Source organism: Muntiacus reevesi, chromosome 10 (assembly GCF_963930625.1).
Source record: "Muntiacus reevesi chromosome 10, mMunRee1.1, whole genome shotgun sequence".
NCBI lineage: Eukaryota > Metazoa > Chordata > Mammalia > Artiodactyla > Cervidae > Muntiacus > Muntiacus reevesi.
The window spans coordinates 6,412,944-6,427,021 of NC_089258.1; the positions used below are offsets into that span (position 1 = coordinate 6,412,944).

Here is a 14,078-nt window from a genome sequence, read left to right on the forward strand (position 1 = left end):
ACTGCAAATAAAGAGCAGCACCTTCTCGCCACAACCAGGGAAAGTCCGTGTGAAGCGGCACAACCAAAGAAGCGGCACAAACAAATGAAGACCTGGCACAATCAAAAATAAATAAATACAAAGTTTTTAAATTACACTGTACTTTTAAAATATATACAATTTGTATTTGTTAATTATACCTCAGAAAAGCTGGAAAAACATGAAGTTTCCTTTTCTGACCATTATTATTTCAAGAATAGTAATATTCTTTAATAGTAATAATAGTAATTGAGTTTGTTGGCAAAACTGTTGTGCCAAGAAGCCAGGAAAGGCCCTCAGTGGGGTTCTGCCTTTAGTCCATGCAGAGCAAGGGCAGGTCTGGGATGGGATGGGAGGTGGGGGTGAGCGTCCCCAACCTTCCTTGGGGACTTCTTGCAATGGCTCCCAGCAGTGGCATCCCCTCAAAGTCTGGGTAACTCCCTCTGGAAACATTTCCCTTCGTGGGTGGGTGGGGGTGGGAAGATGGGGGAAGGTCTCAGCTGTCTCTTAGACTAATGGACAGCTCCAGCTGGTGGCCTGAAAGAGAGACTGAAATCCTACACGGTGCTTTTCTCCTGTGATAGAATTGATTCTGGCATGCGCTTCTGGAGTTACTCTGGTTTTTAAAAAAATGTCCATTTGGGATGTCAAGAGCCACTTGGGCAGGGAAAGCTGTGTAATGTAGATCCTGAATGGGGACAACTCTGGGGCCTGTTCAGTGGGAAGGCTAGTTTTTGTGATAGCCACCAATGGACACTGTCTTCCTTTCTGAGAGACCGTCTGAATGAGTGTTAAGTCTTCCCTGGGCAAACTCAGGAGCTCCTGGTCCCCCCAAACAGGTGGGGGATGGGAGAGATGTCTGCTCTGATCTTGGGCCTTTAGACCATCCAAAGATTATGCTGATGATCAAACAATAGCAACAACAACAGCAGCAAAACAAACCCTGAATGAGTTTGACAATACTTGTCTCAGATCCTCTTATATTCAGATCCTCTCATACTCCACTTGTATATTTCATCTCAGGCTCCACTCCTTCAAAACTCCACCTTCAACCATCTAGCTTCAAAACTCTGCTTTGGAATTGAGAGAGTAGTGTTGACATATCTACACTACCATGTGTGAAACAGACAGCTAGTGGGAAGCGGCCATATAGCACGGAGCTCAGCTTAGCACTCTGTGATGACCTAGAGGGGTGGCAGGCGGGTGGAGGTTCCAGAGGCAGGGGACATGTGTCTACACATAGCTGATCTACTTCATTGTAGAGGAGAAACCAAGACAAGACTGCAAAGCAATTATCCTCCAGTTAAAAGTAAAGTGAAAGAAAGTGAAAGTCGCTCAGTCGTGTCCAACTCTTTGCAACCCCATGGACTATAGAGTTCATGGAATTCTCTAGGCCAGAATACCAGAGTGGGTAGCCTTTCCCTTCTCCAGGGGATCCTCCCAACCCAGGGATCAAACCCAGGTCTCCTGCATTGCAGGCGGATTCTTCACCAGCTGAGCCATAAGGGAAGCCCAAATTAAAAGTAAAACAACCACACCCCCCCCATCCCCGCCCCTACAGCTTTATCAGTCTTGCTTGTAGGTCTCCCTTGGACATGGCTTGGGTTCATTAATTTTTTCTTCCTATTTCTTTAGATAACACGCAGCCAGATTTGGTCCTAAACTCCACCAACCCCCACCAACATTAGTTTCTTTGCCAATGCTCTGTCTAGGCTTGTCAGGACAGATCCACAGTGGCTGGTGGGGCAGAGCGAGTGAGCATTTGCCAGGAGGGAGCAAACGTGTTTGCAAGGGGAGATGTGATGATGGTGAGAGAAAGAGATGCTGTTACCCTTCTCCAATCTCTCCGGAAGTGGGGGAGAGTGTGCAGCTTCTCCTCAAGGGGTCTGAGGGCAATAGACTCTCAGGAGGACCGGAGTTCAGTCAAGGAATACGGTCATAGAGTATCCAGCAAGGACTCTGGTCATATAGGCTAGTCTTTCGGGACACTGTGAAAATCCAGTAGGCATGTGAGAGGGTCTTAAAGATCAGCACTGGGGAGGCGGCACAGTGTAGTGTGGACATGAAAGTAAAGTTGGGAACTGATGACCAGAGATCTTGTGTTTAGGATGCACAAAAAGAGAAGCTTGGCAGGACTGGCTGGTACAGGGGGAGATGTCAGGCGACACCTACAGCCTGAGAGGCCCCTAATGAAAAGCTAACTTCAGCAGTGGACTATGTCATCTTGGAAGCCTTGGCCTCCAAGGGTCAGGATTGGAGACAGATTAAGTAAGAGGTGAGACCAATCTCCAGGAAGGTTTGGTTCAAATGATTGGGAGAGAGTGTTGAGCATCCCTCCTGACACTTACAGCGGGTCGATCTGCACTATGTGCGGCCCTTGAGGAATGCTTCCCCACTGTGCTGTAGAAAAGAGGAAGTTCTCTTCCTCTTTTCAAGAGGGCTAAAGGCAAGAGAAATTGTAACCCCTCCATACATCTATATAGGGCTTCTCGGGTGGCTCAGCGGTAAAGCATCTGCTTGCTGATGCAGGGGACTCAGATTCAATTCTTGGGTCAAGAAGATGCCCTGGAGCAGGAAAAGCAATCCACTCCAGTATTCTTGCCTGGAAAATCCCATGGACAAAGAAGCCTGGCCCATGAGGTTGTGAAGAGTCAGACATGACTGGAGCATCAGCACAATATATCTATATAGCAAAAAATTACTTCATTCAAGAAATGTAGTATTTCACCTTTGGGTCACTTCCCCTTTGGCAGAATAGAGGTTGGTAAATGTCAAGGTACAGTTACTTGTCTAAGCAAATGGGCTGGAGGTCTCCGAGGGACCCGGCCTCCATCTGTCGTTTCTTGTAGGTTAAAAGGGAAGTCAGTGATGGGTGAACTGAGCTCCCTCTCATCTTTGGAGACCAAATCCAAGTATTTCCATCCCAGCAGTTTGCTCTCGTTTTTTTTTTTTTTTTCCTCTAGAAGAGTTCAATATCTTTTGTGGTTTTAGCTTGATTTTCTAATCTCTATCTCTCAAAAAAAATTTTTTTTTTAGTAATTAAATCCCTTTGTTAAGCAAAAGTTTGTACAGAACCACAATATACAAAGCACAAAAAACTCAGAATCTTACCAGAATGGATTTATTTTATAACTTCACATTTATAACACTTTACTTTGTATACTGAGAATACATGAGAACAATGAGGCCATTTTTACAAATACAAAAAACAGATGAAATCCGGGTGTATAGGCTGACAGTTGTATCACTTTGTTTGAACAGTATTGAAAAATTGAACTTAGAAAGGTAAGTGTTCACAAATGGTATCTTTTTTTTTTTTAAAAATAAAAGCCTTTTCTTACAATCTCAGAATATTCCTTCAGTTAAAATTATTTACCATCAGAAAGAATAATTTATTTTTTATAATCACTAACAATAGTCAACAATAGCTGGAAAACTGATCACAAAGATAACAGACAATAAGAGCTCCAACTTACCACAAGCACTTAATGGTTTCTAATGCAATGTTGTCACAACCGAACAGATTACCTATTTACTCATTATTGCAGGACTGTTAGAAAAAGAAGAGAACATGCACTGATCAGACAATAAGCATGGGAAAGATAAGAAAAAGAGCCTCCATGTATTGAGGGCTTTCTGTGTTCCAGACATCATGCTCAGTGCTTAAAAGGCATTATGTCATTTGATCCTAACAACAACCCTATTCTATTGTCCTCCCACTTTTCTGATGAGGAAAACTGATACTTAGAGAAGCTAAGCCACTTGTTTATTGTATATACAAAGCTGCCAGGATGTGAGACATCAGTTGTGTTGGAGTCTTGTGTAGTGCTTAACTGAATGATGCTCATTTATGCTTGAAGCACACTTGGCATCACAGGACAGGCATAAGCCTGACTGAAACACCTCTGAAATGCTATGACTTCCTTAATCTACGAAGAATGAATAGAAGTTTGGCTGTGTGCTTGGATCTCACCAGGGAATCTTTTTTCCAAGATCTGCACAAAATGAGTCGATCTGGAAACAACAGTGAGCCTGCTGGCAAACGCCAGTGTGTTAAAATCTGGATATCAGCACACTTGTGTCTGTCTACCTGTTATCTAGTAGAGATTTAAAGAGGGTAAAATACAATTTCAACATGGAACTGCTGAAAAGTCCCTGCAGAACTACAAAGCACGATTTGAAAACTATGGTCACAGTGGAGAGCGGATTAGGAAGTCAGAGAGGTCCCGACTTCCGTCTGTGCTCCGCCACCTGTTAGCGTTTTGATGTTGAGCAGACCATGTAACCCACACGGACTTTTTTTCCTTCTCACTTATTTAGTTATTTTTAATTGGGAGACATTTTTTAAAATTATGATTTATATATTTTTGGCTGTGCCATTTGGCAGTGTGGGATCTTAGCTCCCCAACCAGGGATCAAATCTTCAACCCCTGCATTGGAACTGTGGAGTCCTAACCACTGGACCACCAGGGAAGTCCCCCCTCTCTTTTAAAATGAGCATAATTATACCACACTGGGGAGGATGTACACATGAAAAATGTATACAAGTAAAATGCCTGTCACAGAGCATTTTCTCAGTAACTATCAGCTCACTTCCTCTCTTCTTTGTCTTTTGTCATCACTAAAAATCCTCTTCTCTAACCACTGGCCTGAATCAAAACATGGTTGGTGCATCCCCTGCTTCTGCAGGCCCTCCTGTGATAACTACCGTTTCTTGAGAATGTCCCTCACACCATGCTCTCTGAACACTGTCTTATATGGTACTCAGAGAGAGAGAGCTTGTGGATTTGAGAAAGGAAAACACATTAATTCAAAGAGCTGGGGTTTTTAAATAGATGACAAAAGAGATTTTTATTTTCTCACATCATTGCTTTCTTTGGTCTATTGGGAGGGATTTAAAGGACAACTGGTTCAGATTCCTTTAGGCTTCTGATCTCCTATTTGGCAGTTAACTTTTTGTTTATTAATAATCATCTGTGAACTGCAGGGTCGATCCCTGGATCAGGAAGATCCCCTGAAGGAGGGCATGGCAACCCACTCCAGTATTCTTGCCTGGAGAATCCCATGGACAGAGGAGCCTGGTGCGCTATAGTCCATAAGGTCAGGATTGCACAGAATCAGACACAACTGAAGAGACTTCGCAATCGTCTATGTAGAGTCCAAGAAACTCTCAGATTTTTTTTTTTTTTTCCTTACAAAGAAGAATCAAGACCTTCCTGACTCAAGGGACTTCCCTGGCCACTCAGAGTTTAAGGCTCTACTTTCAATGCAGGGCACATGGGTTCAATCCCTGGTTGGGGGACTAAGATCCTACATACCCCATGATGCAGCCAGAAAGGTTAAAGAAAAACAAAATAAAACCTGGCTTGAATGCTGTGATTTCAACTGTGCAAATTATAGAGAAAAAAAGACTGAAAAGGTCTCAGCCTAATAACGTGGCTGTCCCTCCACCCACCGTCTGTGGGTCGCCCTCGGAGTTGGGTTTTAGTCATTGGCCTCGTTACCCCAGTGACCATAGCCATCCCCTCCCTCTGGCTCTTCAGTATTCTCATTTTCGAACGCGGCCTCTTCCTCCTCTTCTTCCCGGATGACCTTCATTAACTGCAGGAAGCTGGGAGGCCGGCCCTGGTCTTTCAGCTCCCTAAGCCGACACCAGAGTACCTCACTGAGGCTTGCCCCGGCCATGACCTGCTCCAGGCGGATTTGATCGGCGATGTTCCTGGGGATCGCCCGCTTCTCCACTGCTCTCCGCAGCAGGGTTTCTAGCCGTAACACGTAGGCTGAGACTTTCTCTCCTTTCTCCTGATAGGTTTTCAGGTACTTCACCTGGGAGGTCCGGCGACTCTCCAGGTTCCCAAACACTTGCTTAAATGCTTCCAAACATTCCTCCACGCTGATGGATGGATTGTCTGCCTGGACTATGTGCATGAGGTCTAGGGCTGGTCCACGAAGGCTTTCCATCAACCATCTCTTCTTTTCTGCCTCTGCTACCGGCCACTCTTTGACTATCTCGGTGGCCTGTTCCAACCAGACTTCAAAGGGCTCTTCCTCGGGGGCAGGCACGGCGCTCCCTGAGAACACTCTCAGCTTCCGGTACCTCATGGGGAGCAGAGGCTGAGTGGCATGTGCTATCACTTGTCCCAACACGTGGGCCAGTAACTCTGGTGAGATGCAGGGCAAGGCTGCTGGAGACAACCCCTCGTGCCCAAGTGCCCGGAACATTCCCGAGACCGTCTGTCCCTCTTTTTCTAGAAAGAGGTTCAGTCTTTCCAGAAATTCCATGTCCTGGTTAGGGGTCTTGAAGATGACTTTCCAAATGCCCCCCTTGCCCTGAACCTCGCTGGGGATCACAGAGACCTCAGGGTCCTCCAGCAGCTCTAACAGCACCGCACTGGCATTCTCCTGCTTCCGGAATATTTTGCCAAGGAGTCTGTACCTGCCCAAAGGCTTTAAAGTCTCCTGCAGGACCTCCTGAATCTCATCCTCGCTGCAGTCCACTGGGATCCCCATAACCATCAGTGATTTCTGATCATCCACACTCAGAATTCTACACCAGTCCTCCAACAGGGTCAGCGCCATTGCCGGATACTGCCTGGCCAGAACTCTATGGCTACTGATTAGCTTATGGGACAGACTGGCACTGACTTCAAACTGAGAATATCCCAGATGAGCTTCTAGACTTATAACCCACCAGTCAACAGGTCCTGGACCAATCACCTTTGCTGCTCAGTGGCAAGAACTTGGCCCTTTCCGTGAGGTCTCCAGGCCTGCCCCAGGTTAGTATCTGTTACGACAGGACCACGGCCAGAGGCTCTGCAGTCACGGTGAGGAGGCGGGGTGGGGACCTGCAGCACTGGAAGCACGTGTGAGTTCCTTCCACCCGTCTCTGGGTCTCTGCCGCCTCACCTCTCTCTAGCCAGTGGGGAGACGCCTCCACTCTGGCAGCCAGAACTCTTGGAGGGAAGTTTCCCAGCAGAGTGGCTTGGGCTCCTAGGGAAACAAGGCTCAGTTTTACCACACAGCCCTCCCCTTTCCGGGAAGCATGGATACCTGGTGAGGGATGGAAGCGGGAGTGGGAAACAGGGAGACTGCCTCACGTTGTAGTTGAGTCATTGCTCTTCTTTGCTTACAGTGACTTTTTATTCTCTTGGGGACCCTCCTGCAGTCGGGCTTCCCCACCATACACTCATCAGGCATGCCATTAATGGAGCTCCAGTTATGGACAGGACTCAAGATCTTTCCCACATGAAAACTGAAATCAGGAGGCTGTTTGTTAGGTACCTGTGTGTTCCAGAATGTTCTGTGACAGCCAAGGCGCTTATGTGTTCAGCTTCTGGTACAGGAAGATGATGTCACCCACTCAGCACAATGGTGTGTCTGGGTGTCTCTCCACTCCAGCCAAGCCAAGCTGCCCTGTATAAATATAATAAATAGTGTATTTTTATGATGATAATATCCAGTGTCCCTGGAGGAGGAATGGCAACTCACTTCAGTATTCTTGCCTGGGAAATCCCATGGACAAAGGAGCCTGGCAGGTTACAGTCCTGCCAGGTTACAGGGAAGCAGAGTCAGACACAACTTATGGACTCAACAATGACAATACCCAGTGTGAAGACTATTAACACACTTATTCAAAAATACAGTAATTCTTGAAAATTTTCTGGCGGTCCAGTGGTTGAGACTTGGTGCTTTCACTGCCAGGCCCACAAGCATTGCCATGCAGCCAAAAAAAAAATCCCCCCCAAATCCTTCATAATCTAATTAGAGCTACTAAACAATATTGAGTTACTTCATTCCTTTGATTAAAAATCCAATTAGAATCATTCAAACATTTAAAATCAACTTAATATGGGTTTAGCAATATAACTTGCATAATATGCTTTAATATAATAACATAGATACAACTTAATATAGGTTTTACAATCTACAAAAAACTCAGAGCCAAATAAATTAAACTTGAAGTTATGAATTAATTCTCCTTGGTTATGCCTGGTTATGCTTTGCAAATGCACAGCTAGGGGTTTTCTTTTGCTATAAATGTTAAGTTAGTAGCACAATGCTTTCTTCATAGCATCTGAACTTGAATGGGTCATTTGAAAACAAAGAAAAAGACAGGAGGCACATCTGTGAAGGAGCAGTGGAGATCGGCTGATTTAAAAAGCGAAGAGCGTCTATCTTGAATTGCTATCATGGAGTATTAAGTGGCTGTGATCATTCTTGCCCTAAAATTCTCCATCAGTCCAAATGGGGCCCATATGCCACAGACACCAACTTGCAGCTAAAGCAGGGGAGCTGCTCCTGCTGCAGGCACATATCCCGAGTTCTTCTCGAAAGTGCTGAAAGGAGGTGTGTGTGCCAGAGGGCAGGGAGGGCAAAATGCTGGATCCAGTCCTTGCCCAGCAGCCCCAGGGATCTGAGTACATTGACTCCTCCCTCTTGCCTCATGATCTTCTTCTAAGATATGGGGGTGACCTTCTTCCCAGTTATAATATTTAGAGGAAACAAGAGATGTCAAAAGACATTGCATACCCAGGAAGAAACACCTCTTAAGGTCTACATAACTGTCCCGCTACCTTTGAGTGGCTTCTTCCTCCAAAGGCTATCTCAACCTGCAATGCAACCTTCCAAATAAAAAGACGGTAAGTGAAACACCCCTGGTACACGGTAAGGCCAGTGAAAGTGTTAGTAGCTCAGTCAAGTCCCACTCTTTGTGACCTCGTGGACTGTAGCCCTCCAGGCTCCTCTGTCCATGGGATTTCTGAGGCAAGAATACTGGAATGGGTTGCCATTTCCTTCTCCAGGGGATCTTCCCCACCCAGAGATGGAACCTGGGTCTCTTGCATTGCAGGCTGATTCCTTATGGTCTGAGCCACCTGGGTGCTTCAGGATAAGACCAAGATTGGAAATACTAGGAAAGGGGGAAAAATGTGAAAATCTCTCATAAAGATAGGACAAGGTGGAAAAGGAACCAGACTTTCAGGTGGAAGACCCCACTGGAGTTGTTGGATCATTTAACTATATAGTAACCTTGGGCAAAGCATCTAACTCTGTTTCCTACCCTGGGAAGTGGGGATAAGGAAGCACTCATCCCAGGGGTCTGCTAGGAGTAGGAAATGTAATTCGTGTGGAGGCACTTTATTCAAATGCAAAGCACATCTGGTGCTAGGTCCAAATGCTCGCCTCTACTTCTCTTATCCCCTGCACAGGTACATTCCTCCGTCCTTCCTCCTCATCCCATCATAGTGGGCTTATCTTCCAGCTGGGACTGGTTGTCCTCTAAGTTTAACTCCATTCACCTTTCCCTGGCAATTGTGGAGGAGGGCTGGGGATCCGCATTTAGTCCTTCCAAGGGCAAGGGCTGACAATGGGACCGACTCTTTGGTGGCTCAGCCCAGCACCACGCTCCTGTGGTTAACAGTTTCCTAGTCTAAACCCGCCCTGATCACTGAGCATGCCCGGAGCTCCTTCTCGAGCTGCCAAAGGATGGGCATCGTTTCTGCAGGGTTTTGCTACTGTGGAGAGAGGGGCGGGGCTGTAATCAACCCTGGGCAGGGACTGAGACGTGGAAAAGACACGGGGAATAGAAGTAAGCAATCAGGGGTTCTTGGAGGGCGTGTTACTGGCCTGATGTACTGGCGTTACATCAAACTGCCCCCTGGATGCCCACTAATCCCATGGCTGAGGCTGATCTACCCGTGCATACACACCACGTCCCCATACACCCTTCTGCTGCGTGGCCTCACACAATTCAAGGCAACAATCACAGCCGCGCCCCACATGCTGATCCTGCACTGGACGCGCGCGCACTAGCGCCCAGGCACGCGGCTTCTGGCAGCCTAGGAAACCCCGCGGCTCTGGCGCAGTGCGCTACAGAGGCGGTGGAATGAGGCGGGGCGCCGGTGGCCCCGGGTAGGGCTAGAGATTTGGGCGGGCGCGGGCGGGGGGGGGGGGGGGGCTTCCATGTGTATCTTTCCCCCTTTGGCGGGAGAAAGGGGCGGAAGATATCAAATGAAGACATTCTGCCGGACCCTTCTTGGCAGGGTCGCGCAGCGACGGTACACGGCGCCCTCGGCCAATACCGCCCACCTGCATCCCCTCGCACTATACCCTTAAGTTGCCGCGCTGGGCTGTACCTGCCGACTCCTCGCCTTGCTACACTTACACAGACTGTAGATCTATTTTCTGTCTCTACACCCACCCACTTCGTATTTGCTACGCCCCTCTGTATCTCTCCCCGCCATGATGCGCCCCCCACCTCCCACCACTGTGGGCGCAGTAAGCGAGAATCTCATTTCTATCTCTGCTCCCAGTATCCCACCACGGCCGGTGGTTAGACCGAAGCTCTAGTGTCCCGCGCCCCTTACGGTCCCTCCTTTTCCGCGCGGCCTGCGCCATCTCTTCCCCACCCCCAGTGCCGCCCCTCCTTCTCCCCCCGCCCCTCCACCACGGGTGTCCTGGCGCCCGCCAGCGAGTGCCACTTTCCCCACCCATCAGCTCACACCCGGGGCAGGGGGAGGGAGCCCTCCCCACGGTGGGCACTCGTCGTGGGCCCACCTCCGCAGTGCGGTGAGGGAGAGGCGCCTGGGCCGGGCCGGGCCGGGAGAGGGGCGCAGGGACAGGGACTGCGCCCCACGATCTTCGCCCCCGCGTGCCCTGCAGGGTACTTACCGTGGCGCCCAGAGCGCTCAGCGGGCCCTCCGCTGCGCATCCATTAGCCGGTGGTCTGGCAGCTTCACTTCCGGAGCGAGGCCCTCCCTGGCCTCCCCGGCTCCTCGCTCCCCTCCCCGCGCGCCGCGCCCCGCCTCCGCCCCGCCCGCGCCTCGCCCCTCCCGCAGCTGCCGGGAACTGGCAGCCTCTCCGCTCTCGCTGCCGCAGCGGCCACCCGCCCAGACCCAACTTTGCTGCTCGCGGGAGCTGGCGGGGGGCGTGGGCAGGGAGGGGAGAAAGCGGGGTCAGGGGGAGGGACCGTGAGGGGTGGGTCGCTCGCTCGCCAGCCCTCCTTCCTTTCTGTACACCTTGCGGAAGGCAGAGAGCGGCAGCCGCGGCTGCAGCCGGGGCAGGGGGTTTGTGCCTAGAGACAGGCCGACGTAGGGACCGGCAGACGGACGGACGAACGGCAAGGACCCTCCGCGAGCCCCCACGCCATGGCTGAGAGGAAGCAATCCGGGAAGGCGACAGAGGACGAAGAGGTCCCTGCCTTTTTTAAAAACCTGGGCTCAGGCAGCCCCAAGCCTCGGCAGAAATTCTGTGGCATGTTCTGCCCGGTGGAGGGGTCCTCGGAGAACAAGACCATCGACTTCGACTCGCTGACGGTGGGCCGGGGCTCGGGGCAGGTGGTGGCCCAGCAGCGGGACGTCGCGCACTTGGGCCCCGACCCGCAGACGCCCTACTCCCGGCAGGGACGGCGCGCCGGCGGGGAGCCATCTGTTGAATCGAGCAGGAAGGTGGAGATCCGGCGGGCTTCGGGCAAGGAAGCCCTGCAGAACATCAACGACCAGGTTGGTATGGGGGAGGGGGGGGGGCGCGATGTTGGAGACCGAGAATAGGGCGTGGGGATCGCCCCTCCCTCGCCCCCTTCCAGCTCGGCGGAGAACCGAGGATCCCAGCGTACCCACAGTCCTGCCCCGCCTCGAATGCCGCTTCTTGCAGGTGCACACCACCCCACCCTGCCCGACCCCTGTCTGTGCTCGGGCTCGGTGGTGGGCGGCCGTGCGTCCACAAAGGCTGCCCGCGCCTCCTGGGCCTGGGAGGTGGAGGCTGGGGGGTAAAGGATGGGCCCATCCCCGACTGTGGCGGGGGGGTCGCATGGTTGGAGGGGGAGGGGACGGGCCGGGTTTCCATTCTTCTTCAGTCCTCCCGGGTGGCTTCCGATTGCAGCTGTGGCTGCATGCCCCACCCTTTTTGATGCAGCTCCGAGCATGCAGTGAAGGGTTCGCGCGAAGGCCGGCGGGCTCCCCCGGGGTCGGGAAGGGCGGGGGCCTCGACGGCCGCTCCCCGCCGCGCCCTGCGCGCTCTCCCAGCGCCGCTCCTGGGCGCCCTCCGCGCTCGAGTCCCGAGCTCGAGGTCAGGACCATGGCCAGCGCCTCCCCGGACCGCAAGGGAGACTATCTCATCACCCTGACTCCGTTCGAAGCGAGAGAAGAACCCAGGAGGCAGTGGGTGAAGCGAGGAGACCGCGACTCTCCCAAATAGCCCGTGTGGAGAACAGAGTTCCGCTAAGTATCTGAGCAAGGGCGTCTCAGAGCGCTCCCCCACACCCCGCCACTATTTGGGAGGGCTTTGGGGATGGGGACTAGGTGCATTATAGTCAAAGGGTAAAAGAAAAGGGGAAAGCCCTTTTGAATAGATTGAATAGATTGTCATAGATGAATTAGACGCTCCCCACCCCATACTGGGTTAAATGAGGAAACAAAGAAGACCAATTTGGTAAACCGAATTTCAGAAAATGTCATCTCTGGGAAATAAGTACAGTGTGCATTTTGTCTGCGCATACCACATGTGCTTTCCTTTATCAGGGTGACCTTCATATTTGTACAATTTTTTCCCCTCGGCCTTAATGTCTCCAGTGATAAATTATAGTGTGAAAGGTTTCAACTCTTGTTTGCCATTTGTCTTCCATGCCCGTTGGTGAAGATGAGAAATTGGTCAACAATCGATTATTTATTAACAACCTATTGTGTGTGGGTGGGGTGGAGATTAGCTACAAAAAGTTCTTAAAGATCTTCGAGAGTCATTGGGAGTGCTCCAGACAAATCCACTGAGTGATAAGCATTTATCTGGCACTCAGGTTGTAGGTTGACAGTGAACTCATCAGAGAACAACTAAAGGTTGATGGCAATGGTCTGACCATGTTCCTGTTTCCTGATGTGGCATAGGGTTTTGCAGCTTTTGCCTTACACAGGACCAGTTCTAGGAGAGAGAAACCTTTTGCTGTCACTTTTTAATGAGAATTAGTTACTTAACTGATTCCTCCTTGCCCAGCTCCGTTCTCTGATTTATGCACATGTGGGGGGTACCTGCCACCCCTATATCACTATGGGTCAGTCGGAAGTACTTAATCCAAGAACTTGTGTTATTTCACAGGATCAGACAATCTAAGTACACGTTTCTAATAATGCGACTTACACTGAAAGCTGAGGGATGTGAAATACACTGGGTGAGGACTAGACCCTGATTATATGGTATCATGGTTGTGTAATCACCTCATCTTCAACTAGTGGTGATGGTGATTCTAGTGTCCTAAAGGGAGCAGAAAAAATGCCTTGAGATAAGGAAGAGATCATTTTAAAAATGGCAGATCCGAGGGCAAAGGTTGAAAGTGGCCATCTTGATAAATATGGCAGTGAATTAAGTTTGAAAGGCAAAGTTTCGCTGGGTTGAATAACACATCTCTTTTCCTGCCCATTTAGAAGCTTGGATAGTTGATCATCAGAGCTACTTATTTGAACACTCTCTGAATTTCATAGAAATTCTAAATTGTAAACCTAGGGGACATGGAGGGGGAGATTCGAAGAGGAAATTCTTAACCAATAACCCAGGCAGTTTTAGCCTCTGCAAACCACATTTGCTGTAGGTATTCAGTTACTAGTAACAGAGTGATTCTGGCTTGATCTTTCAGCAGGCTTCCCTGAATTTTCATTTTCGATGTTGCCATATCACATAACAGCCATTCCTGTGGGAATTTTTTCATTCATGACTAAGAGCATTTACCAGGATCAGTGTTTGATGATTTCATATCTATACAAGAGAGAAAAAGGGATTTGGGGACACACACACGCATACACACACACACATATATATAGCAGTAATGCTTATTTCTAAAAGTATGGTTGGACCCACCACTTTGATGGAATTAGCTCAGTTTTCAGCTAATGAGCAAGGTAACTGCCAGCATCCCAGGTCGTTCTTATCTCATGCCCTGGAACAGAGAGAGGTAGCAGAGAACTAGAATGAGTGGATCCTGGGGCCCCTCACTCTGTTTCTATCCTCCTCTGAACCTGTATTTATACATATCCTTATTGTATGGTCCAAAGTGAATTTTGCTCTAGTGGGTTCTGCTG

At 49.6% G+C, this 14,078-nt stretch overlaps 2 protein-coding genes across 2 annotated transcripts in view; one reads left to right on the forward strand and one right to left on the reverse strand.

The window, feature by feature from the left end:
* Nucleotides 1-3,140: 3,140 nt before the first annotated feature.
* Nucleotides 3,141-10,794, reverse strand: PNMA2 (PNMA family member 2). Its single transcript, XM_065946771.1, has 3 exons — nucleotides 10,687-10,794; nucleotides 7,300-7,431; nucleotides 3,141-7,008 (listed from the first exon to the last, which is right to left on the reverse strand). Exon 3 carries the CDS (start codon nucleotides 6,595-6,597, stop codon nucleotides 5,503-5,505), a length of 1,095 nt encoding a protein of 364 aa, XP_065802843.1. The 5' UTR covers nucleotides 6,598-7,008; nucleotides 7,300-7,431; nucleotides 10,687-10,794; the 3' UTR covers nucleotides 3,141-5,502.
* A 368-nt stretch (nucleotides 10,795-11,162) lies between these two features.
* Nucleotides 11,163-14,078, forward strand: part of DPYSL2 (dihydropyrimidinase like 2) — a 119,127-nt gene continuing 116,211 nt past the window's right edge. Inside the window, exon 1 of the mRNA XM_065946688.1 lies at nucleotides 11,163-11,516. Coding sequence (XP_065802760.1) covers nucleotides 11,163-11,516 — 354 coding nt within the window. The remainder of the gene's footprint in view (nucleotides 11,517-14,078) is intronic.